This window comes from Stegodyphus dumicola, chromosome 8 (assembly GCF_044657685.1).
Source record: "Stegodyphus dumicola isolate Sdum_Otavi_A_Nest chromosome 8, ASM4465768v1".
Lineage (NCBI taxonomy): Eukaryota > Metazoa > Arthropoda > Arachnida > Araneae > Eresidae > Stegodyphus > Stegodyphus dumicola.
This window is the reverse complement of record NC_140775.1, coordinates 131,889,864-131,914,755: the sequence shown is the minus strand read 5'-3', so window position 1 is coordinate 131,914,755 and position 24,892 is coordinate 131,889,864. Positions and strand designations below refer to the sequence as shown.

At 30.5% G+C, this 24,892-nt stretch overlaps 1 protein-coding gene across 2 annotated transcripts in view; it reads right to left on the bottom strand.

Moving 5' to 3' along the window:
• LOC118202926 (uncharacterized) overlaps positions 1–22,660 on the bottom strand; it is a 169,766-nt gene extending 147,106 nt beyond the window's left edge. The window contains exon 1 of one of the 2 annotated variants that reach the window (XM_085823060.1): positions 22,502–22,660. Coding sequence is in view for 1 of the 2 variants with exons in the window: in XM_085823059.1 (XP_085679185.1) it covers positions 7,102–7,105 (4 nt within the window). In the remaining variant the exon portion in view is untranslated. Of the gene's footprint in view, positions 1–7,101; positions 7,121–22,501 lie in introns of those variants that run through there. The other variant, XM_085823059.1, reaches the window with a different exon arrangement.
• Positions 22,661–24,892: the final 2,232 nt, after the last annotated feature.

Genomic DNA, 24,892 nt, shown 5'->3' with positions numbered 1-24,892 from the left:
CAAAAGCTACACAGACAAAATGCGCCTGCATTGGCTCAAGCCTAAAAATCGGCGTGACAAGCCTAATGGCGAGAATAATGCAGCGCTGCAGATAAACTGCCCGCAAGAGAATCAACTAGTAACATCAACTAGTTCAACAGAAGGAACACGCTCTTATTCTACAATCTAAAATTTTCCTTTAAATACTATCTGTTTCTACCTCATTCGAATACGCGCGAACTAGAAATTATCATTCTGGCAGGAAAACGTAAAGCGAGAAAGAAATTAAAGTTCATTAATATTAAATAACTGGTTAATAAAAATAAATGGATACTTTATTATTTCCATTTTGGTCTCCAAATTTTGCTGAATTTCGATCCTTTTCAGGAGAATAATTACTTAAAGAACAGAGCATTTAAAAGTTTGTGAAAGCGTAAAGTTATATTTGAATAAGATCATCTGATAATCTGAGAAAATAAAGTCTGAAAGAATATTTTTTTTATTAAAAGAAACACAACAAGTTCCCCATGTACCATATAGTATCACATGGGGCTTACAGAAGTAAGTAAGAAACACAATACAAACTAAACAGAAGAGAAAATTGAAATAAAATTAAGGATGATTACACAGTTTTACAATGAATTGACAAAAAGTGTTAAAAGCACTTCTCTCGGAAATAAATTGGTAAAACTCTGGAGGCCAGTTAATATTAAAATTTTTCAGTCCCAGTTTCAAGACTTTCGCTCTCATATTTAGGACATAGAAGAAGCACATGTTCTACATTCTCCTCGCCGCCGAGGACACAGTCACAGACAGACTCAGGACTCAACTTAAATCTGTTCAAATAACTTTTAAAATTCCCATGTCCAGTAAGAAACTGGGTTAATTTATAATTTGTGAAGAAATGATGACACGACAATCTGATTTTAATAGAAGGGGAAAATCTTCTAGTTGAACTCCCTTTATTTGAATTAATGAATTCGTGATTCCACGACTCCACAATGCTTTCATACATGACCTTCTTATAGAAGGAATTAGGGATATTGACAAAAGTGTCAATTTCCCGCTTAGTCGCAGTCTTAGCAAGGAAATCGGCTCGTCCGTTCCCAACAACACCTGTATGACCACGAACAAATGAAAATGAAACCGAAATATTTTTATCCTTTAGATTTTTCAGTTCTTTTTGAATCTCGATAATGATATTATTAGAAGAAGAAATACATTTTAAGATCTCCAAGGATGAAAGGGAATCAGTACAAATGAGATAGTCTGCACTGTTTTGTTTAGAGACCCATTTGACGGCGAAGTTTAAGCACAAAATTTCAGCTATGAAAACGGTACATTCATCTCTGATTCTAAATTGAAAGTGCTCAAATTCAAGACCATTTTTGAAGACAACAAATGCTAGACCAACCTTGCCATCAATTTTGCTGCCATCAGTATAGCAAGTTACAGGCGAATCATCTACGATTTTATTGCTAAACTGAATAAAATTAACATCATTTCTTTCTGAAGGATGAGGGAGATCAGATAGAGGTAATATACAATCATACTGAGAGACAGTAGAAGCAGAAATATTTTCCTTATAAGCAATAGAATGAAGAATGGCAATGTCAATTGGAGGAAAGCCAGAAATTGCATAGACAGACTCATAGCTTACGGTACGATATCCACATATGACCCGCAGAAGTATCCGCCTTTGAACACGTCGTAAATATCTATAATTTATCTTCTTCTTGGGCGATATACCCCAGACTCTAGAGCCATACATAATCAAGGGGGCAATTCCTTGTTTATAAATAAGAAGAATATTAACTAAAAGATCGATATTTCGCCGCCAGAATAATGCTAGATTTATTAGTGTTAGATGACAAGGAAATGAGACTGGGAAATTTAAAAAACAAAGAACGTTTGTATGGAGCTATCAAGTTTTAGATAAATTTTATTATCAGTATATGAAAGTTAAATGTAAAATTAGTATCAGGTGAAGACAATATAATTCGTACTCAAATTTAGATAAACTTGCTCTGGCGTTTTTAATACAATTAGGAAAACATTGTGATATCTGTTGTGTTTTGCAATCGTAAAATGGTAACTATATCTACTTGAATGCAAAACCTTGCGAATTCTTGCTCAAGCATGAAGATGAACGCAATAGGGAAAGGGTGTAAAAGACCCTTTTGTTTATCACAAATCAGTTAATAGAAGGAAGGGCCTTACCTGCTCACAAACAATACCGACCACTTGCGCTGAGAACTTAAACGATAAATTAACAATAACTTTAATGGTAAAGCTGTAGTGCTAGATTACAGCCTGTTAGATTAAACTGAATTATGTAATAATTCAATTTAATCTAACAGGCTGATTAACAGGCTAGAAACTTTCTGCAATGCAAAACCTGGAGGCGATTCAAATATTTAATATGTTTAAAACGTAAGTTACAAAAAAAAACGTTATTTTATGATATCAAGTTACACAAAACAGATAGAAATGAAAATATAGGAAGAAGCAGTAAAACAAAAGTCACTAAGAAAGTGGACAAAAAAACTTAAGAGATTTATTCTTCTATTGAATTTTTTAATTTAACCTTTCTATTTATTGCTGAAAGGTGAAGATTAAAAAAGGCAAAAAGAACTAATGAATTTACAGTCTTAAACAAAGTAATGATAAGCCCCTAAAATTGTTGGATGTGGTTTCATTCCAAGGTTGAAGTTCTTAGCTTTGAATTTTTCTTGAAACAGAAGCAGAAATTAGAAAAAAAAAGCAAGCAACATCTGTATAGAAAAACAGAATAAGGATAAGAGGAGATTATTTGATTGATGACAGTTTAGAAGAAAACTGACTCTTTTTTTTTATGCTTATCTGAAGCAAAGCACAGAAATCTTCACTCAACTGTATCTCCGAAGCAATTAAACCTTGTTGAAACTACAGTGCTTAAATTTTAAACATCTGATTATTTGTGATATGTAAAGTGAATAAAATAGAGAAAGTAGAGAAATTTAACAAGAATGAAAATCACTTTAGAAGCATTTATGACTAAATTAATAAGTTTTAGATACGCTTTCAGGAAATATTATACATTCCAAATTTGGATGAATTTCATGTGTAGGCTTCGATGTTCTTATTTTTTGACTGAAGTAATGCTCACAAGAATTATATTAAATGAAAAACTAATTTTTAAATATTTAATTTGAAATAAATGTACTAATATTGGCCCGCTGCAGGCAAACTTTCAAAATATAATTAAATAAAGAAGTACGGTTTTTTGGAAAATTTCTAATTTCTGACAAATATTTATGGCAAAATATATGCACTTCAAGACTTCTTAAAAATAAACGTGTAATGATTTCGTAGTTTCTTTTCCAAAAATAACAGAGGTTTCAATTTTCGTAACCAACGTATACCTTCGGAAAATGTCTTCGTAATGGTCCTCGAGACAAAATGAATCAAAGCTATCTGTCACAATTTAACTGAAGAACAGTGTCAGGATGAAATATCATATGAACGACAGACGTAAAGCATGAAAAATAGTTTTCATCTTCTTTTGGAAAGCACTCGCATTAAAGAATTTCTAAAGTAAACAGAAAATTAATCTTTTGAACATCATGAGGATAATAAAACATTTACAAAGAATACGTATAATACTGTATTTTCAAATTAATTTTTATTAACAAGGCCATTTTCATATTAACACTTTATTTAGTTACCTTGAAATAAATTGCAGAAAATCGTTTGTTATTACTATTGTACCATCTGTAACGAAATAAAATGTTTTTAATTAGAGCATATCTTCCAAATTATGATAGTATATTACTTAATCTTTGCAACAGAAAATGCCGTTTTAAATCAAAATTTATTCTTATACTTTCGAATTCACTTTAAAAAATAAAATTTTTAAGTAAAAATAATTATAAAAAGTCTGAAAGCTTTCAGATTATTTATTACTCCCAAGGAGGTGTCTTTTAACGTTTTCTGCGTTACCTTTACTTATTAAGTATGTTCTTCGCACTTAAACCATAAAATTCTATTCAATAGCAGTATCATAAAATATTTAAAAGAGCATATCTTTAAAATTTCCGATACACAGTCTCGCGTCTTGGAGATAAAATGTTTTTTTTTTTTTTTTTTTTTTTCCCGCACAGTGTTGCCATTGATCCTTTTGAAATCGTCGACTTTGTTAATAAAACATTCTTTAATGTTTGACAAAATATGAAATAGATAATGAAACATATTCCAGATTCCAAATTTGGGCTTCCAGATGCCCATATTCGAATGGAGGACTACGTTATTCAAAATTTGATGTATCCAGGTACCCTTAGTTTTCCATAGTGCGAGAAACATAACTGTGTACATTCATGCAGATTCTTCATTATTTAATTTATTTAAATATAATACAGGGCTCTAATATTTGGAGTCAACAAAAGTGAAATGCCGTTTATAGTGAGCCAACGCAAAATGTCAAAATGAAATTAATAGCCCTTCTGGCCAAATTTCCCCTTTGGGCTACCAATTTATTCAATATAAGATAAATGAATCGTCTTTCATTACAAGTTTTACATGGTATTCAGAAAAGAAATTTCAAAAACGTGCACCATGTCACGCAGGAATTTAATACAACGCATTACATTTTTCATATCCCAAATCGATTATGAATCTTTTATTCAAACACTGGCATGAAACATGAAATATTTACTTCAAGAATATGGTACTTTGTATCACCGGGTATTTCTAGCGATTTTAAATAGACGCTTCGTAAACTACATTTATAAAATTGACTTTGGTTAGTCATCGTTTGGAAAATTTTATGTGCCTTAGTTTCTTCATGAAATTTTAAACTTCATCAAATTCATTTTACACTCATTCAAAGTAAAATAATATCTCCAGTGGAGTAATTTTTCTAAATTGATAGAAGCTGGTCTCCTAAAGTAGAAGACTTTACATAAAAAAATGTTATGTTCTTATGTTATGTGGTCAATTTGAAGAAAGTTAATTTTAATGGTCTTGAAATTTAGATTTTTAATACAATTTAAAAAATTAAGTAATTGAGAGTTTTTCTAGTTTTAGATTTGAATCTCTTTTGAAGTTAATGTATGGCTTGAATAGCAGTAAGTAAACACACCAGGATTCGAAGAGGATCTCCCTCTCTCTGTGTATATAAAGAAATCTCTCTCTCTTTCTCTCTCTATCTATCTATCTATATATCTATCTATTTGTATATATATATATATAATGTCTTTTTATAAAGAAACAGAAGGCTACTAACTCCAACCCATCAAATATCAGAGAAAAGTAATAAAAGCATCAGAAATGTTAAGCTATTTTGCTATATATATATATATATTTCTTTTTAGAAAGTAAATTGAGCAATTTACTTTTTTCAATTTTCAATTTACAATTTTACAATTTACAATTTTCTAGGCACATCCGAAACACTTTTTTTATTAATTAATCTAACTTTATTAATTTGATAATTTCTCCTTCTCGAGGGTAACATACGTTATTTTTTGTATACTGATAGTACTGATATTAGTGATTTGTAGTATATTTGAGATTTCAGACCGACTGAACTTCAGTTTAAAGAAACCAATATAATTTCGTAAACATTAATTATTTAACATTTAATTAACTGAACGAATTATTTAAAACGAAATTAATTCAAATTAATTTGAACAGTTTTTAAGACCAGTATCAATACTATTTTTTTTAATTTAATTAATAGGAAATTAATGCTGAAGGGAAATGATGCTGAAATAAATAACATTCAATGACAGCATTCAGTACATCCTTATTCACGTAGTAGTCAAATTGAGAATATTTAACGTGAATCAAGATTTCCCAAGTACTCTGTTTATCACTACATTAATTGAATCCGAGTTAAATGTGAGAATGAATTAATATATCATCTGTGAATTTCTGACATTATCTAAAACATTAAAATTTTATTTCATTGGCATAAAAACATTCAGATCAAATTTTAAAACGTAAACTATTTTCAGATCAGTACGTGAGATACGAAAGAAAGCAGTTGATGATAAGTTAAAAATAATAATAAATAACAATGTTATAAAAAGAGTAAAAATGTGGCACAAGCTGGAATCGGTTCCAAGATTTTTGATTTTAAGATGACAAACTCCTTGGAACCATAAGGCGATAATAATGAACTGCATGCTAATTAATGCGCAGAGAGTCTCAAATAATTCTAAAAATAGCTCTGAAAGTTCTGTTTAATATAGTCTGCAAAAATATAATCGCTTCAGAAGTTTTAAAGGAACGATATGGAGTTAGTGACAAAAATTTCCATAAACTTCCAAGCCTTTCGTATGGAAAATAAAATTTGATCACAAATTTATTTTTCGTCACTTCATCTTATTTATTTATTTGTTTATTTTAAAAGAACTATTAGCATCATATTGATATTAATTCAAAAGAGCCGAAAGCTATGATGTGATCAAATTCGAACACATGTTATTCACCCGTATAATCTTACAAGTTTTCTACACATCTCGGTGCTTCACCAAAGCTTTCACAGCAATTTAGCCTACATTTTCATTTTCTGCACTTCTGTTGGCTCTCTGCTGAGTTACGCCTCACCAGCGGCAAAGTCGCTGGAAACTGGTAGCTCGGTTGGGAGGTCGGGGAAAACCGGTAGCTCGGTTCCACCGAAAGGGATGGCTGCATAAGAGCTTTCATGGCTTTCCCCTTGTGTAACGTGGCTACAAGCCATTTTCTCTTAGAAAGTCCTCCACGAAGGCATCCCATCCCTTAAGGAGATAGCCCTCGAGTGCTCTTTCTTAATCAAGTAAACCAAACCTATTGAGTTACTGCTCCAGAAACGTTTTTGTCTAATAAAAATCCTACAGCTTTCATTGTATTTGCTGTATGTTTTCTTCATTTACACTTTGAAACACTTGAGCAATAACAAAACAGAAATCATTTTAACGAAGCCTAGTGTTGGTACTCCTTCAAAGGCAAAACCTCATTATTTTCGTCCATAAAGTATTAGTTTTTGCAGTAATGAATTAGAGATGAATTTTTAACTTCAATTCAGAGATTAACAGTGGATTCCGTACTTCGACTACTAGTGACAGAGCATTTAAGCTCTGAAGTAGAGATAATACTCACGCATATAATCGGATTTTCAGTACATACTTCGTCATCTAACAGAACATAAATAGTGTAACCTGAAAACAGAAATAGTGTAACCTGAAAACTTCACATAATAGTCTAACATTTAAAAGAAGTAACTAATTAAATTTCAAAAAAGTATATGAAAAATTCAAAATTATAAAATCATAACATTGAAAACAAAATATTCCGATATCAATTTATTTGATACCTAAAACGCTTTGAAGCTAAACAATTAAACAGGCCTACTAGTTTAAGCATTAGTCTCCCACTTAAATTAAAGAAAACAAAAATAAAATCTTTAGTTTAAAACTACGTGTTCAAAATGGCAAAGTCAAATGGTAGTCGCAAACCTGCTATGATATTATTTCGTCTTAAGACATTCTGTGGAAACTCGTGCATTTATTTAATAGAGAAAAAAATTAATCAAAATATAGTTTTGCCTTTGTACTGGATCGTCTGCAAAGAATAGTTTCCTTAACTGGCATTAATTTTAGATTTGTAGAAACAGAAAATTTTGTTTACTGGAAACAATAAACAGCTCTTTGAAGCTCATATCATATAAGTTATTTTCTCCCTCCTCTCTGCGTGTCTTCGTGGGGTAGCTGGAAACACGTTCAACGCGTTATCGGGAAGCCGGATTTCGAATCCCTGTGAGGCATTGCATTATTTTCATGTTTCAAGTATCGAACATGAAGTATACAGTTAGTATACACATTACTGTATACTTCACCTGAAATTATAATACTGTATTACCATTCGTTGCAATTTTATATAAGTTATTATTAGCATTTTCTTTGTAACACGATTAATTTCCTTGGAGTATTCATTTGAATTAAACTAATTTAACATAATTCGTCGTTTTTTTTTTTTTTTTTTTTTTTTTTTTTTTTTTTTTTTTTTTTTTAAATATACTTCCTTTCAGAAGAAAAGGGCTTAGCTTAAGTGCTTGTAACATAAAATGAAACAACGATTGTCAGTAATAAATTAACTATCCCGTACGGCAATATATCTGCATTCCTGAATTAAGACATTACCTACCTTTTGTTGTTTTAAACAGAGATCAGTATTGCTATCTAATTTTCTTTAAGTTCTCTTAAATGAACTGAAACTGCGTAAAATTAATCTCAACAGATGCCAAACAAAAATATTTTTTCAGAAGAATTTGAAACAAGTAAGTGCCAATAAGAACAGAGTTTTTTTTAATTAATTTGAATGTCTATAAGTCAAATTATTTTCAAAGCTATAATCTGGAAACTAAGGAATTAAAATAGCAATTGAAAGTGTCATTTATCTCTTCAGATATTTAGAAACAGATGTTTATTAAAGCAGATTAATCAAAATTCATTTAAACATAGTTTAAGTTGATTTCAACAGTTTATTTATTGAAGATTAAACTTATTTATCTAATTTTATTAACATCTTACAATACGTCTTTTTTAAATACTTGTACTTATTTCTTTTGCGACACTATTTTCTTCCTTTTCATTCCATATTTATTCATAAAAGAAAAGAATTTTTTTCGTGTATTAAGAGATTTTTATCACTTCTGTTTTTGTCACTTCTTAAGGAATAGACACCATATGTTCAGAAGGATTGTTACCAACTTTGAGTTAATTTTCAACACACATTTTGCATAAAACTTACTACTTAATGTATGAAATATACAACCAGTAAAGTTAATTACCATATTTATTCATGTAGCCTTCCCAATTTTAGTCCAAAGGGATTTGAGTCCCAAAAGACCATTACTTTCGTTTTGCCATTTTGCGTCGGACTCTTATAAATGTCGGTTCACTTTTCAAACTGTTTCCACAAAATGTTAGAGTCCTGTATTATATTTGAAGAAATTAAATAATGAAAACTCTGCCTAAATGTATGTATATTTCTCGCGTTGTGATAAAACTACGGTATTTAGAGCCATCCAATTTTGAATGACGTAATCCTACTGCGAATATGGGCATCTGAAATCCCAAATTTGAAATTTGGAATTTATTTTATATCGATTTCATATTTTGTAAACCTTTAACGAATTTTTGAGTAACAAACTCAAGGATTTAAAAGTGAGCAATGGCAATACTCTACCGGGGGAAGGAATCTTTATATCTTCAGCGCGTCGAACTGTGTATCGTAAATTCTAAAGATATGCTCCTTTTAAAATTATTTTGCGACATTGCTATTGAAATAAATTTTATGGTTTAAGTGCAAAGAACATAATATTAACACACAAAACGTTAAAAACGCCCCTATGGATGTAATTTAAAATCTGAAACGTTTCAGATATTTTTTTTTATTTACTAATTTTATCTTTCGAAAACCGAGACAGAAAATATTAAATTTGGGGTAATTTATTATCACTTTTATATATTATTATTAATGGTTTTATTTATGTTGTAAAATTAAAATTAAAATAATCGATCTGCCTTCGTTTATTTTTATCGTCCAGTCTCAAAATGTATATACAGCTCTAAGTCGGATTTACTGTCTAAGTTTTAATTCTCCCATTCTCATTCCCATGCAATTCATACCGTCGCCACTCGTTCGATTATTCGATTTGTTAGAGAATTGGGAACTTAACTAGCAACCATATGTTTTCTAAATGAATTACTGTTACTAGTTAGTAAAATACAGTTAGATTAGTAATAAGTTGCCAAATCAGATTGCAGATCTCGTATAATAATATTTTTATGTAAACAATAAATGTAGTAACAGAAATGTAATAACAGCAACAAAAATGTAATAAGAGAAATAATTATTGAAACATATTTATATATCTTAAGAACAAATATAATATGAGTGTTTTTAATAAAAAAAACAGTATCTATGGTATGAAATTTGTTTTTAAATGTCTTTTTTCTGGTCTGTATTTCGAACAGAAGTTTCTTTGCTGTTGCTTTACTTTTAGTATGTTTAAATTTATAAAATTCACCCATTTATAAATACATACTGTTATAAAAATAATTCAATCGACTCCGAAGAATATTAAAATACCTATAGTATTTTACTGAAATCTAGCTTTGGAAAAAGAAAAGTATTGTTTGCTTCAGTTTCCTCTACCTGGGAAAAGAAAGTTAAAAGTGGACTCAAAGTATTCTGTGTGGTTATTGATTTTTTTCAGATCGACAGACGTCAGATGCGCCTTATTGATGCTATCCCTAATTCTTCGTTTATTTTTCTTCTTCTAAAGTTAGAACTGAGTCACAATTAATTATATTATGGCAATACTCTTTTACATAAAATGTTCTTGTGATTTATTAAGTTAATTCTTGTCCAGTTGGAAAAAACGACATTGCGTGTCTCAACCATGATCCCAAAAATGGCATTTTATACGTCACTATTGACCAATCAGTGAGTTCATTGGCTTTTCTTCTACTTTTTTCTGCCACAGATTGCAATAAATGCAGCTTATTTTCTTTAGATTTCAATGCACATGCGTAAATTATTTAATGTAGCAAGGAATTTAATTTCAAAAGTTTTGAGATAATAGAAAGTATTATTCGCGAAAAACATTTAACCAAAATTTTATTTTATTCCACCATTATATTCATAAAACAGAAATATGCTTTCATAAATTCAAAATAAAGTAGTCATAAAAAATCTGAAAGGTTTCAGATTTCAAATTACGTTTAAAACGGCGTTTTTTGACATTTTTTGTGTTACCTTTAAATATCATGTTCTTGGCACTTAAAATTCAGTTCAAGAGCAAGTTAGGAAAATAATTTTATAATGAGCATATCTTTAGAATTTCCGATACACAATCTTGCGCGCTGGAGATGAATTTTTTTTTCTGTACAACGCTGCTATTGCTTGCTTTGAAATCCTTGAGTTTGTTAATCAAGAATTCGTTAAAGTTTTACAAAATATGAAATCGATAATAAAACAAATTCCAAACTTCAAATAAATTCATAATTTGACGACTCTAGGTACCGTTGTTTTATCACAATGCGAGAAACATACATAAATTTATGCAGATTCTTAATTATTTGATTTCTTAAATTATAATGCAGGGCAATAATATATGGTGGCAATAATTTGAAAAGTGAAAAAACGCTTGTAGAGAATCAACGCAAAATGCAAAAACGAAATTAATAATCCTTATGGGCAAATTGTCCCTTTGGTCTAAAAATCTGAAACTGTTTTACTAGCTATTAACTACGTTTATACTTAACATATAATTTTGAAATTAAAACAATACCAGCGGGCAAAAATGCCAGATGAGCGGGCTGTGGACAAAGCAAAATTTATAAGTTCTGTGTACACCTGAAATGAAAATATAGAAAGACATTTTAATATGAATGAAATCAGTTCATTCTTTCCAAACAACAACCAATACGTAAATTATTTTTTGTTGCCAAACCTGGAAACAAAAACTTTGGATACATCAGGTTAATACCTATTTTAATACCAACAGCAGCTGTTTATTTAAAATGCGGACATTAGCGAAACATTTCCGATATACAAATGACGTCACATGCAATCGCGTGCTTTCTTCGACGTCAGAATATGACCCTATATATATAATACTAATATGGTTAATGTTAGCCAATGCTATTTTTGTTTCATAATTTGAAAAACTTACAAATTTTTATTAACAAACTCTACGATCTGAAAGCGAGCAGTAGCAACAGTTTTAGCTCCAACGCGCATGACTGTTCCCACTTGGAAAAATGAGTGCGAAAAGTACCGTTTTCAGAGTTTTTAATTAATCTCTCGGCTGATTAAATTAGAACAAAGATGAGAATGGTTGAAATGGCTTCCCACGAATTTTTTGAATCTGAGAAGTACCTCCCTCGGAACTCAACTCCCCGCCGTCCTGGAGAAGATAATGTCCTCTTCTTGTAAACATTTGAGTTGTATCCAAAACATTTTTTTCTCCTTCACACTCATGCTTTCGGAAAATACAAAATAATATGCATAAACTAAAACCGCTAGATATTCAAAAGCAACAACTTTATCACATATTTTTTAATCAAACATTTTAGTGTTTTCTTGATCAATTGATTAACATTCGAATAAATAATATTTCTGCTGACATCATAATTAATTGGTTAAAGATAATATATAATAATAAAAAGCAAAATATTCATACGAAAGAGTAGATTTATTATTATTCAACAGGTCTGTTGTATTACCTAATATTGTTTGAGAATAAAGAATATACAGTGTACTCTGGATTATCTGTGCTAGGCGATGCTCACGCAAGCCTCAACGCTATACGCGAGAAAGAGTAAAAATCATGCACCAAGTCCTAGCATTGAGCAAAATTCTTCTTAATATAGAAATCAGAGTTTTATCTAATTGTGACAAAGTCGAGGTAATAACTGAAGTTGCATGCCAAGAAAATTGAAAATAAAAAATTCTTCGAAAATGTCTAACGGAAAAATATCGAAGAATGTTTCAATGGCAATTCGAATGAGTTTGACTCTTAGTGCTTAATAATGTGGATATCATTCCAAATATCACAAAGATAGAAAAGGTAAAGAGTAATACTGATAGTTACATTTGTCCCAAGGCAGCAATAACTTGTGTTAAAACTATGTTGGACACCGTCGATCAAAGGGGATTCCAGTAAAATGGTAAAATATAACTTCGAAAATACTCCATGAAATTAAAAAAATATTCAAACTTTCTCAAAAATAAAGTAATTACTGATTTAAGAAATAAACACACACAATATGCATGACTATTGATAGTTTGGACTATCTATGCTTTTCAGTAATTTGTAACTAACTTCGGGCATTCTTCATATATCGATAGTACATTGTATGTAGAAACAATAACCTTGTAGAGTCATTAGGTTTCTCGATGCAAGAATGTAAAAGATGTACAAACCTTCGCTGGGATTTGAACTCCAGACCTGCAGAATACGAGCTGAGCTTGCTTCCAGTTACACCACGAAAGTCTTCAGAAAGGATGGAGGGAATACCTTATATACTCTTCCTTTTAAATGGCGACTGGGGATGAGGGGGGAGTGTCGAATTATCGCCCACCAAATTTTTAAGTTATGGCGCCACTTGTAAAGTCATTAGGTTTTGATTCTGAAACGTGAAAAATGCGCAATGCCCTCGTCATTATTCGAACTCTGAACTTCCCGAATACATGTTGAGCGACCTTCTAGTTAACCACGAAGGCTTGCCGAAAGGAGGGAGAAAATATCTTATAACTTTTATATGTCCATTTAAGCTACTGTTTTATTTTATTTTTGAGAAAATTATCGCATATTTCTATTAATCTGGGGAATTATTATTTTTGATAATTTTTAAATATATATTTTTCAGCAACTCTAAAATATTTTTTGAATTATGAATATGTGTTCATAATAACACGTCGAAACTTCAATTCTGCTTCTAAATATAATTATAGACTCTTGCGGTTAACGGAATTTAAATTTTCGCAGCAACAGGAAATCTAAAATAATAACGAAACTTCTCTGAGGGTCCATTAGCTTGTCCATTACACAAACTTAACACGCTAAAGTGAAATCGTTGTAGGCAGTCAAATGCATGGAGTGAAAGAGTACATAAATTTCAAAATTCAAGAACAGTTAATGACTGTTTAAAAATTAATAATGCTTCGAGATTCCACTCTGAAGAAATATCCAACTGCCTTAAACTCTTCCCCAAATAACTTTGAGAAAGTTTAAACGAACAGATGCTTTCATAAAGGACATCTTAAAGGAAACTTCTTAGTATTGCAGAGTTTCGCCAGGATGTAATCATTTAGCTACTTGCTTGCCTTTAGATTTATATTTATAATAGCTAAAATAAAAGTAAAGTTCAACTGCAAATGATTTGTGATAATTACACTACACACTGTTGATTTTTGCTGAATATTTCAACATTGTCTTCCATGTCACAGGTACAGGGAGCAACAATTCATGATTCAATATCTAATAATTATCTTAAGAGCAAGGCTTGAAATAAGGTTTTGGATATTGTTGATACAAAAACCTACCCTTATTTAAATATTATTTGAAAATTTTAATTTATTTTATCATTACAGTTTTCGTCATTTTGTTAATCATTGCTAATCACAACCTTGTAGTCTTATGTTGTACTTCAAGTATTGTCAATGCGTACAATTTTCTGCGTCCTAAGGAGTTCTAATTCGGCCTTCAATTTGAAAGTTAGTGCAAATTTTACAGTTTCTCTTTTAATGCTAAGCTTATCTTTGCTAACTGAAGCTTGTATCACAGTTACAAATCAACATAAATTACAGTCCAAAATAGATTAAACGTTCCGATGAGTTCCCAAATTCAGAATGAACGATAATGTTTGTTTAAGTAGCATTTATATTTCCATTAAGTATGAATTTATTGTATAGTTCGAGAGAAGATATTAATATACGGTACACTATAAAGAGTGTTAACGGTCTTTTAAAGCGATTTGGTGGTCGTTTAGTTAATATATAAAATGTAAATATTGTTCATTTAAATGTTTTTCCTGATGGCTTTCTTATGGACTGTATGTTTGCATCGTACCTTCCATGATCAAAGAGCTTACCATAAAATGTTCAGAGATATTGCTTTCTATTTCTCTGTAATTATTTTCTAAGATAAGATAGAATAGAGTGTTTAAATATGACAAAGTATATGACAGCTATCTGCCTGAGGGTAGGAAGGAAAGTTTTCGTAGAGGTGTTCATAAGCGAAAGTGGGTCTATTAACTTTACCCATGAAGAAAACTACGAAAACCAACCATGCATTCAGCCCGCTTCAACAAACCTGGTCGTAATCCCAGTACTCAGCAGTTCACTTGTCCACTGGTGTGGTTAACTATTTTCCAGAGTACATTAAGTCGTGGTATTCTATCTAAGTTCAAAAAGAGATTTTTTTCGGCTTTATAGGAGCACAAAAATCCATATGTGAAATATCGAGGAATTTTGTAAGAATTTGTAGAAAAGACCTGCATGCAACACCTGTTAGCTTTGTCTTTTTGCAAATTTATCTTCTAAAGTCGTTGCAATAAAGAAATGGAGTATTTGAATACTTTCTGCAAATATCAGTTCTGGGTGTACGACTAGTTGAGTTTAAGTTTTCCCCACTTCTCTTTTAATTTCCTACTGGAGGAGAAATCTGCAATAAACGTAACTCTCTCATCGAAATTTTCTAAATATTGTCAGAACGAGAATTTTATACCTTTTTCTGTTAGTTTTATAATAACTGAAATCTTTGTTGTTGCAATCTTTTAAGCAAACCTATGTTTCATCAAAGTAAAATACTTGCTTCTTCATTATTAATTGATGTTTATAGTGCTCTACAGCATTTTCCACGTTTCCTTTCCATATGCCTCGACATGTGCCAGGGAACATCATTATGTTTTTCAGCCTTTTTAAGCTGTAGATATTTATATATTATTTTTAATGGCGTTACATGTGTATTTATAGACTTTGCAATCGATTTTTTTAGTAGAAAGATTTTCTTGTTTTTGCCACAGAGTTCACTTTAAAAATATTAGAAACATAGCGTATATTTTCTGTATATTCCTCTGGAGTCCTCGTTCCATTTAAAGGAAAGAGTGCAGTTTTTATTTTCTAATTAATAATGGTTTTTTTTTTTTTTTTTTTTTTTTTTTTTTTTTTCGTTTCGCAATTAATAACATGAGTTTCATGATATTTATTAATTCGGAATAAGAATATTTCTCTTCGGAAAGGATGCGGTAACCAAGCGACTTATCGCTCCGTCTTACTCTTCCGAAAATATAACCACAGGTTCAGAAAAAAGTTTAAAATATTTCTTTTCTATTATAACTCACTAATCTACACAGCTCGTGTAGTACAAGATAAGTCCAACGCTTGCGAGGTTTTTAACAAAATATAAGAATAAAAGCAACACTTAAGTAATTACAGATTCAGTTCGCAAGGCAAAGTTCTGTTGTAAGATTTGGCTCAGGCTCTTTACTCATGTGAGCAAACACGGCTATCATAAGACTAAATATTACACAGTTTCTGAGAAATTTTATCCTCTTATGCACACTTTTATCGAGTTTTAAACACATTCTAAACAACAAAAAAGCCAAAAAAAATCTGAAAGGGTTCAGATTTTAAATTACGTCCAAAGGCCGTTTTCAACGTTTTTTGTGTTACCTTTATTTATTGAATATCATGTTCTTTGCACTTAAACCGTAAAATTCGGTTCAATAGCAATGTCGCAAAATAATTTTAAAATGAGCCTATCTGTAGAATTTACGATACACAGTTCCGCGCGCTGGAGATAAAAAGGTTTTTTTCCCCATAGAGTGTTGCCATTGCTCGCTTTTAAATCCTTGAGTTTGTTAATCAAAAATTCGTTAAAGGTTTCCAAAATATGAAACCGATAATAAAACAAGTTACAAATATCAAATTTGGTCTTCCACATGCCCATATTCGTAGGAGGATTACGTCATTCAAAATTCGATGGCTCTATGTATCGTTGTTTTATCACAATGGGAAAAATATAGATACACTTATGCAGATTTTCCATTATTTAATTTCTTTAATTATAATGCAGGACTCTAACATTTGGTGGCAACAGTTTGAAAAGTGAAACGGACATTTATAATGATTCAACGCAAAATCTCAAAACGAAAACAATAGTCCCTCAGGGACAAAGCCCCTTTGGACTAATAAATCTATACAAAGAAGCGAAACTACTTATAAACGAAACGTTTAGAAGAAAAAAAGACTAAGTAAAAATAGCAAGGAGTAACTACTGAACCTTTTTGAATACTGCCGAATGAAATGCTAATAGCGCCATCGTAACGCAGAAATATCGGCAGAAATGTGCCGGATTATTGAATGTACCAAGCTATTAAAGAGTAGACTATGGAACATTTCGTAATTCTCTAAATTATCGTCCTCGATATCTATAAATACTGAATGAAATGACATAAACTTTCAGTTCTCTTTAGTGCTAAATTGCATTCACTTGTAACATATGCACCTTTGATATCATTTCACTACTTTAACTTTTTTAATAAGTATTTCTAAGATTAACTTATTATTCCTGTTTTTTCATGTTTTTCGAACTCATCTTTGTTGCAAAACTTTTTAAATAACATTCATATCTCAGAGAACTCTTTCACAAATATTATAATGATCAGACATCTGTTTTACTTGTGAACAGTTCTTATTTCTAGCTAGCAGTTTACTTGTTACTTGTTCTTATTTCTAGTAAAGCCTCGAAATTTTCCTTGGAAAATACTAGTATTCTCGACAATCATGTTCGATAAATCCTTTCTAAACTAAATAGTTGACTTAATTTTAACTTCAGCTTTCTTTTTATTTTCATAGCTCATAGGGTTCAACCAGAGGCGAAGCAGTGTAGTCACTTAACATCGGTGTTTTGGTCCGGAGCTCGAATCCCGGTGAACAGGCTGACTGCATAGGTGTTTCCATGGATTTTCCCATGTGTAAGGTGTATACGAAGCAGGTTCCCTTAGAAACTGCACCACGAAAGCATTCCTTCCCTTAGACAGATAACCCTGAGTCTTTTGTCGTAATCAGATAAACCAAAGCCATTTTAATAACTACTGTTAAATTTTATCGTTAATACTAAAAAAATGATTGTTTCTATAAATTTCAATTATGATTTTACTTTTTTATTGTATTGCAAAATATGCTTTAATATTCGACATATGGAACAACCAACAGAAGTTGCGAATTATTCTATAATGCTAAATGTCTGCTCAAAATTATATTTTTAACAAGCGAACGTTCGTGTTGTTTTCGCTACCAAATACATATCGTGAATGGATAACGACATTTACAGGAGACAGTAATATTATCTGCCAATGGTCCAGATGCGCTTCGACTGAAATGTATCAATTTCGATTAGGCGGAGCAATTTTGTAAGCTTAATAGAGCATATTATAGTATATAATAATCATATATGGAGCTTAATGGTTATTTTTGTCTCCTAATCCTCACTCGCAAGGTTATAACTTGCTACTAGTAATAGCATTCTCTTCCCTTCCAGGGGAAAGGAACCTTCATTCACTTATAAGATGCATTCAGTTCTGAACTAAAAAAGTAAGTTAATATTTAACGATGTCGAAGACATGGCACAACAACTCTAGCCTGTAACAAGATACTGCCGCTTGCCACAATAAGTCATGATTTAAACTAATAACGATTAAGTCGTTTTTTACATTGTTGGAAGTAGTCTCTACGTAGTTTTGTGCTTTTTATTTGAATGCTTACTCGAATGAACACTTAAACTGTAGTTATTATCTCTGTAAAACTTAACTATTTTCTCCGCATTAAATATGTAATACTTTTTATGTTAAATCTTAGTATCATTTACTCATAGCGGCGTTGCGCGCTTATCTAAGAGCATTCTTAACAATGAAATTTTCCCAGTCGTTAAAACTTAAAAAGTCGTTAAAACTTAAAAGTGTTCTAATTTAAAGATATATTAGAGGCTTGGATTTATGTAAAGAAAATTTCTTAATGATTTATTATGTACATTTTTAGACAAGGTTCATTGCATGATCCTTTAGAAGATGTTCATTGCATGATCCTTCAAAAGAGGATCATTATGATTCATTAGAGAAAGGAAACTCTATTCTATTGTTGTGAGCATTTTAATAATGTATTGCTAAATCATAAACATGATTATTTCTTTCGTATAAATACTTTTTAATCAGCTAAAACAAAATTTGAAACAAAAGGTTTCCAAAATATATATTACTCGACCTTTTTTTTTTTTTTTTTTTTTTTTCAATACTTAGTAAAACTTGTGTTTTCTTAGTAAACACACTATATTTTGTCTTACATTAAAAAAGCTACTTATATTTCAGTATACGTTATGCCGTAAAATAATGGAGTTTTCAGTACTTTCGATAGCTCCTCTTAATTAAACAATATTAATCGTAAAATTAAAATTGTCGTATTTTCTTGATATCCATAACAATTCAAATTTAATCCAAAGTTTTTCAAATAGGTCACTCATTATAAATAAAATTATTAAATATAAACATTTATTTGACTGGCCCTGAACCGAAATTTTCTGATACCTCGCGAATTTAGATCACTTGATGGAATTATAGTTTCTTCTAAAACATGCTCAACCAAAACGTTCTCTTTAAATTTGAAAATAAGTGGTGTTAGTTTCATTATATAAGCTCCAATATTTAGACCAGATTTCCCCTAAATCAGATACACTGATAAGTGTTTTCAATTAAATAAAGCTTTTGGCCACTTCCCCACTTACACATAGAGAAAATACTATAATACATAACTCAAGATATGATTCAAACCTGTTTACAGTAATTGAAACTATTTATTTGTTTCTTTAACTTATTATCCCAAATGCATCTATTTCTCTCGAAACGGAATTTTACATTGGTTCGCTACAAATGGAAAATCGCTTTTCAAATTGTTGCCACCAAATATTATCGTCCTATTGGAAAGAGGGTTGGTTTGAGCGCCTAGCAAGCACCGGACCTATTTTCAAAGAAATTAAAATGATGAATAATCATCATATATGCATGTATACTCCTTTCACTGCGAAAGAGGCATCAAATTTCGAATAACGTAGTCCTCCACTCGACATGTGTATCGGAAGTACGAATTTTGAATTTCGAATTTTATACTTGATAGTTTGTAAAACTTTAGCGAATTTTTGATTAACTAACTCAACGATTTAAAAGCGTTCATTGGCGATACTATGCGGTATAAAACGTATTTATCTCCAGCGGAAATCGGAAGTTCCAAAGATATGCTATTTTTAAATATTTTGTAATTTTTCTGTTGAACTGAATTTTATGTGGCGCAAAGAACGTGAGATTTAGTAAATAAAGTTAACAGATGAGACGTTAATAATAAAAAGACAAAAAGGCTTTACAAGCCATCTTACTAAGAAAACTGAACACTGATATGAGGTGATGGGAAGTATGAAAAAAATAGAAAAACGCATGCTGCATAAAATCCCTATGTCGGTACATTTCACAATAACTTATCATTTTATAACTCATTTTTAACTATTTGCTTGTCATTCATTTAACATTTATTAGATTCAGATACAGTTACAATGATGATTGTTAGGTAAATATTAATGAAAGTTTTGAGGTTATTTAGTTTAACTTTTGTTAGGATTCAAAAGCATACTATACCAGTTCAGTTTTTAGTCATCAGTTGCAAACAAAATTACTGAGGTGTATTAAAAAAAGTACAATAGACATAATTAAAGAGCGAAGATTAACATCAGAACGATTTTCAACTGAAATTGGTGTCTAATAATATTTTGAATGTAATTAAAAATTCGATTACCTTCTAACCAGTGTACGAACTCTGAATTTCTAGACTTCAAAAAAATAAATAAATGCTTTTCCTTGTCAACTGCTCTCTTTCTTAATTTCTTTATAGTCTTAACAAAAGGGGTATACTAATAAATTTGCTACTTATATTAATGCATAATAGACTGCTGTTTTTACACATTTCTTTATCTAATTACGCTTTTGCATATTTTAGCTAAATAATAAGATGAACTGAGCAAAGAAATATTATGCTTATTTTAGGTTATTTATTGAGAAAGACATTCAAGGGTTATTTGACTTAGGAAAGGAAGCTCTCCTATTAGAAACTCATTCATATGATGCACATGAAAAAAATCATGAAAAGCAATGTATTCAGCCGCCTCAGTATGTCTGAGACCGATTATAAGTAATAAGTTATTTTCTTATCTTCTGCCGTTTGGTGGATCTTAATAGATTTATATATACAGTAAAAACAACCATAGATATTTTTATGAAAAATCCCTATTTTACCCAAATACTTAAAGGAACAAATACAGAACAAAAACTTAATTTTCACCTTTGAAAATTCTGCAGTAATGTAGAGAATTTATGCTTTTAACAAATATTAAAAAAACTACATAAATATACTTTACAAAATATTTCTCATTTTCAATTTTTTTCATTATTTATTAAGCTTTTTTATGACTGAATAACAACAAAATGTTATACAAGATAAGCTATTACAAAAGTAACCCTAACCAAATATTTTGATGTTTGAGAAAATAAAATTCTTGTTCCCTCTATTAACATAAAAGCTTTCTGAAGTTTTTCACAAAATTTTGAAACTATTCGTCATGTAATTTCAGTTTTTTAAAAATAATTTTTTTCCAATATTTTTTACGTGTCTTTTCTTTTACCATCACTAATCATTAGCTAGATAATCATTCCAATTGCAGCAGGTGTAATTTGTACAAACTAAAATAAATATAACAGGACGAGATTTAATCGGTTATCGGAAACATTTTTCTGCTTTCACTCAAAATATTTCTATTATAATTAACTCAAGTTGAATATATAGATACTATACGTTTTCTAATTAAAAAAAGGACATTTTTACCTTTAATAAATTCAAAATAAAAAAGAACTAAGTACGTAAAATCAAAATGAACAGCTTTTTCTATAATTTAAGCAAAATTAAATATTTTGAAAGATTTGAAGGTAGATATTATTCATGATTAAAAAGTGATTCTCAAAGCTATTATTATTTTTAAATCAAATGTTTTTCAAAGTTTCATCTATGAATTGTTGAAGTTGCATATACAAATTTAAATTCATTTGAAAAATTGATTTCGTAGTATTTTTATTCTTGTTTTTTGTTTTGTTTGTTTGAAAATTTTTTATCGATACACTCACTTTACACACCTTCTCATACTTTGCCTGCATCTGATCTATTTATACATTCTATGTTTTTAATAAAATATATTAATAGAGTTTTCAGATTTTCTCTTTATTATTTATAAAGTGCTGTATGTTATTTCTAACTGTATTCTTCCAAGTTGAGAGCTGTGTAATTTTGAATTAGATGTTTGTATTTTTTGAAAATGTTCATTAGGTTTTATTATATAAAGTCCTAGATTTCATATATGTAAACAAATTTACAGAATTTTCCGGTTTTTTGTGTTGCCTTTGCAAAATACTATAAAATAATAATAATAAGTAATAAATAAAATATGGAGTCAATTGTATTGTTTGATCTCAAAATATTTTTGAGGAACAGCGATTAATTCTCTTCTAGCAGTTGGATTAAAATTTTGATAAAAGATCTTAAAAGCTTTTATAATCAACATCATTTTTAACAGAGTTAATTTTAATCGCATATAAGACAGTAAAAAAAAGCATGTTCAGTGTTCTTTTCATTGTTATAATAGTCTTTTTTTTTAAAAAAAAAACTGGGGAAAACAAGAATATAATTCAGAAAAAGAATGTGTTACAGAACCTAAAATTGTAAAAATTGTTTAATAACTATTAGAACAAAAATTCATAATTTTATAAAATACAACTGTAAGTTAATAACATACGGCAAGGAAAAAATTAATAATTTTGTTGATAAAAGAAAATATATGTTGAAATTGTTTCTTAAACAGTTAAATAATTGTCAAAAATTATTGCAAAATAAATATTACCTGTTGCTTTAGAAGCTGATTTGCTAAACTGAAAATAGAACGGAAAACAAATTTTAGTGCAAGTCTTCTCTACTTTGCACGTACGGAACTACCAAATGTATTTCAATGAATGCGAATGCACCTAGTCTGACAACCCCTTTTATATCAAGAGAAAAGTTGGCTCTAATTCCTTGCCACCGGAAAAAACGAATACAAATCGAGAGCAGGGGGGGAAAATGGTCTAAACTTTGCGCTGGCTCTCCGAGTTGCACTCCTGCGCATGATTTTAGCACACATGCGTCGACGTCATTAACAGGCGGGTCCTCACTCTCAGTATCTATTTTACCACCCACGGAAAATTGGTTTGACGGAGTACAAGACGCATCTGGAAATGTCCAGTTACAAACTTGTCACATTCGGCAAGTTCTTTTGGCGTGGGAGATACATACCACACTTTGTCTTATGAAGAATACTAAAGTTCATAAAGGGGTGGATCAAAGTTAAGAACAGAAACTAAAGAACGTATTTGTGTCTACATCATGGAAATGCTTTGAACTATTCTAATTTAAATAATTTTCATGTTTGGCATTAGACTGTATAACGAAATACTAAATTCGAATGACAACTTTTTTTCTTTAGTCAGTGCCACTGCAACATTTTAGTGACAAATCCATGAAAATTGCTATTTGAGGGTAATAATTTTATTTTTGTTAATCTTCTACACGCGTCCCTTATAATATTATATAGAGTTGTTGGATGCTTTCGTAGAAGTCAATTGTTGGAATGTTCTTAATTTCATCATTACGTTTCCTTGAATTTCTAAAAACTTTTCAACTCTCTCTCTTCTAAACTGAGCCCTTAAAATCTTACAAAATAGAAATTAATCCACTAAAAAGAGATGATTTTGGAGAAAACTGTGTTTTTTTTACAATAAAAGTCATGAATATGATCGTTATTAAAAAGAAAAAATGTATTGTTTCTTTTCAACGGTCAAGCCTATAATAACAGTGAATCAAACAAAAATGTCTGCTTTTTCATAAGTTTTTTCCATAAGCAGCTAACGTTTGTAAAAATTGATTTGAAATATGCTATTAACCATTATCTATTGTTTTACAGCTCCGATAAAGTTAATTCAACATATTTAATCCTAAACCTTTGTATATGCATTGCGAAAACAAAAAGGAATATTTTTATATTTCTAAAAAGGGAGCGATTTTATATTTTTTCTTCCTAAGGAATCTTTCATTCAAACTTTAAATTTCCCCGATAGAAAATTTATAAAAATACCTGCAATATTACTTTAAAATACGAAATATAACTTATTTTTCTGATTTTGCGATGTATATGAAAGGAAATCAAATTTAGTTGATTCGTTTGTCTATTCAGAAATGAATCACAGATATAGACTGTAAGGGTAAAACAAATTACTAAAAAACATTCTTACAGAAAAACGAAGGAAATTATGAAAGCGTGTATACAATTACGAGCACTTATATCATAGCTAAACAAAAAGTATTTAAAATAAAGTTTAGTAAATTTTGGGCTGACTTTAAATAATAATACACTAAACTTCTTTTCTTAAATGCCTAGAGGCCCACCAGTGGCCGAGCGGTAAAGTCGCAGAACACTGGTAGTTCGGTCCGAGGTTCGAATCCCGCGAACGGGCTGGCTTCATGGGCGTTCTTGTGGCTTTTTCCCATGTGTAACGTGTATACGAGCCAGTTCCCTTAGAAAGTCATCCACGAAAGCATCCCATCCCTTAAGCAGATAGCCCTAGTGTGCTTTGCCATAATTAAATAAACCAAATCTTAAATGCCTAGAAAGCAATTTTTGACAGTTATGTTTATTTTTCATTCTCTGTTGCCGATAATATAAATTTTACTTTCATAAAAACATACATTGCAAACTTTTTCCACATTATGTTTTATACATTAGCTGTTATTATTAGCCCTCACATTATGTTTTACTATATACACTTCTGCTCGCCAAATAAGCAACAAAGGCAAAACACACAATGAAACAAAAACTATTTAATGGATATGCGTGAAATTGATCCAGGAGGTTGGTGTGGCATTACTAGATCACACAGCAAACAATAACAATATAACTTTATAAAAAACAATAAAGCAAAAACACATGTATTACGACCATCACATCAGGAAAGAACAAATGGGTCGGGAGAAAGGGCAATGGAAGCAGCACGCTAATATTGGGTATGATAACTTCTAGCTGAAATGCATGCTTGACAACGGCGAGGCAAGCTGACAATTATGTCGTTGATCGCTTGTTGTGGCAGTAGCGCCCATTTCTGTAGTAATGCATGTCGGAGCTCTTGAAGGGTGCCTGGCGGCACACGACGACCCATATCGTCATCCCAATATGTATGAGATTCAGGTCCGGTGATCTATCAGG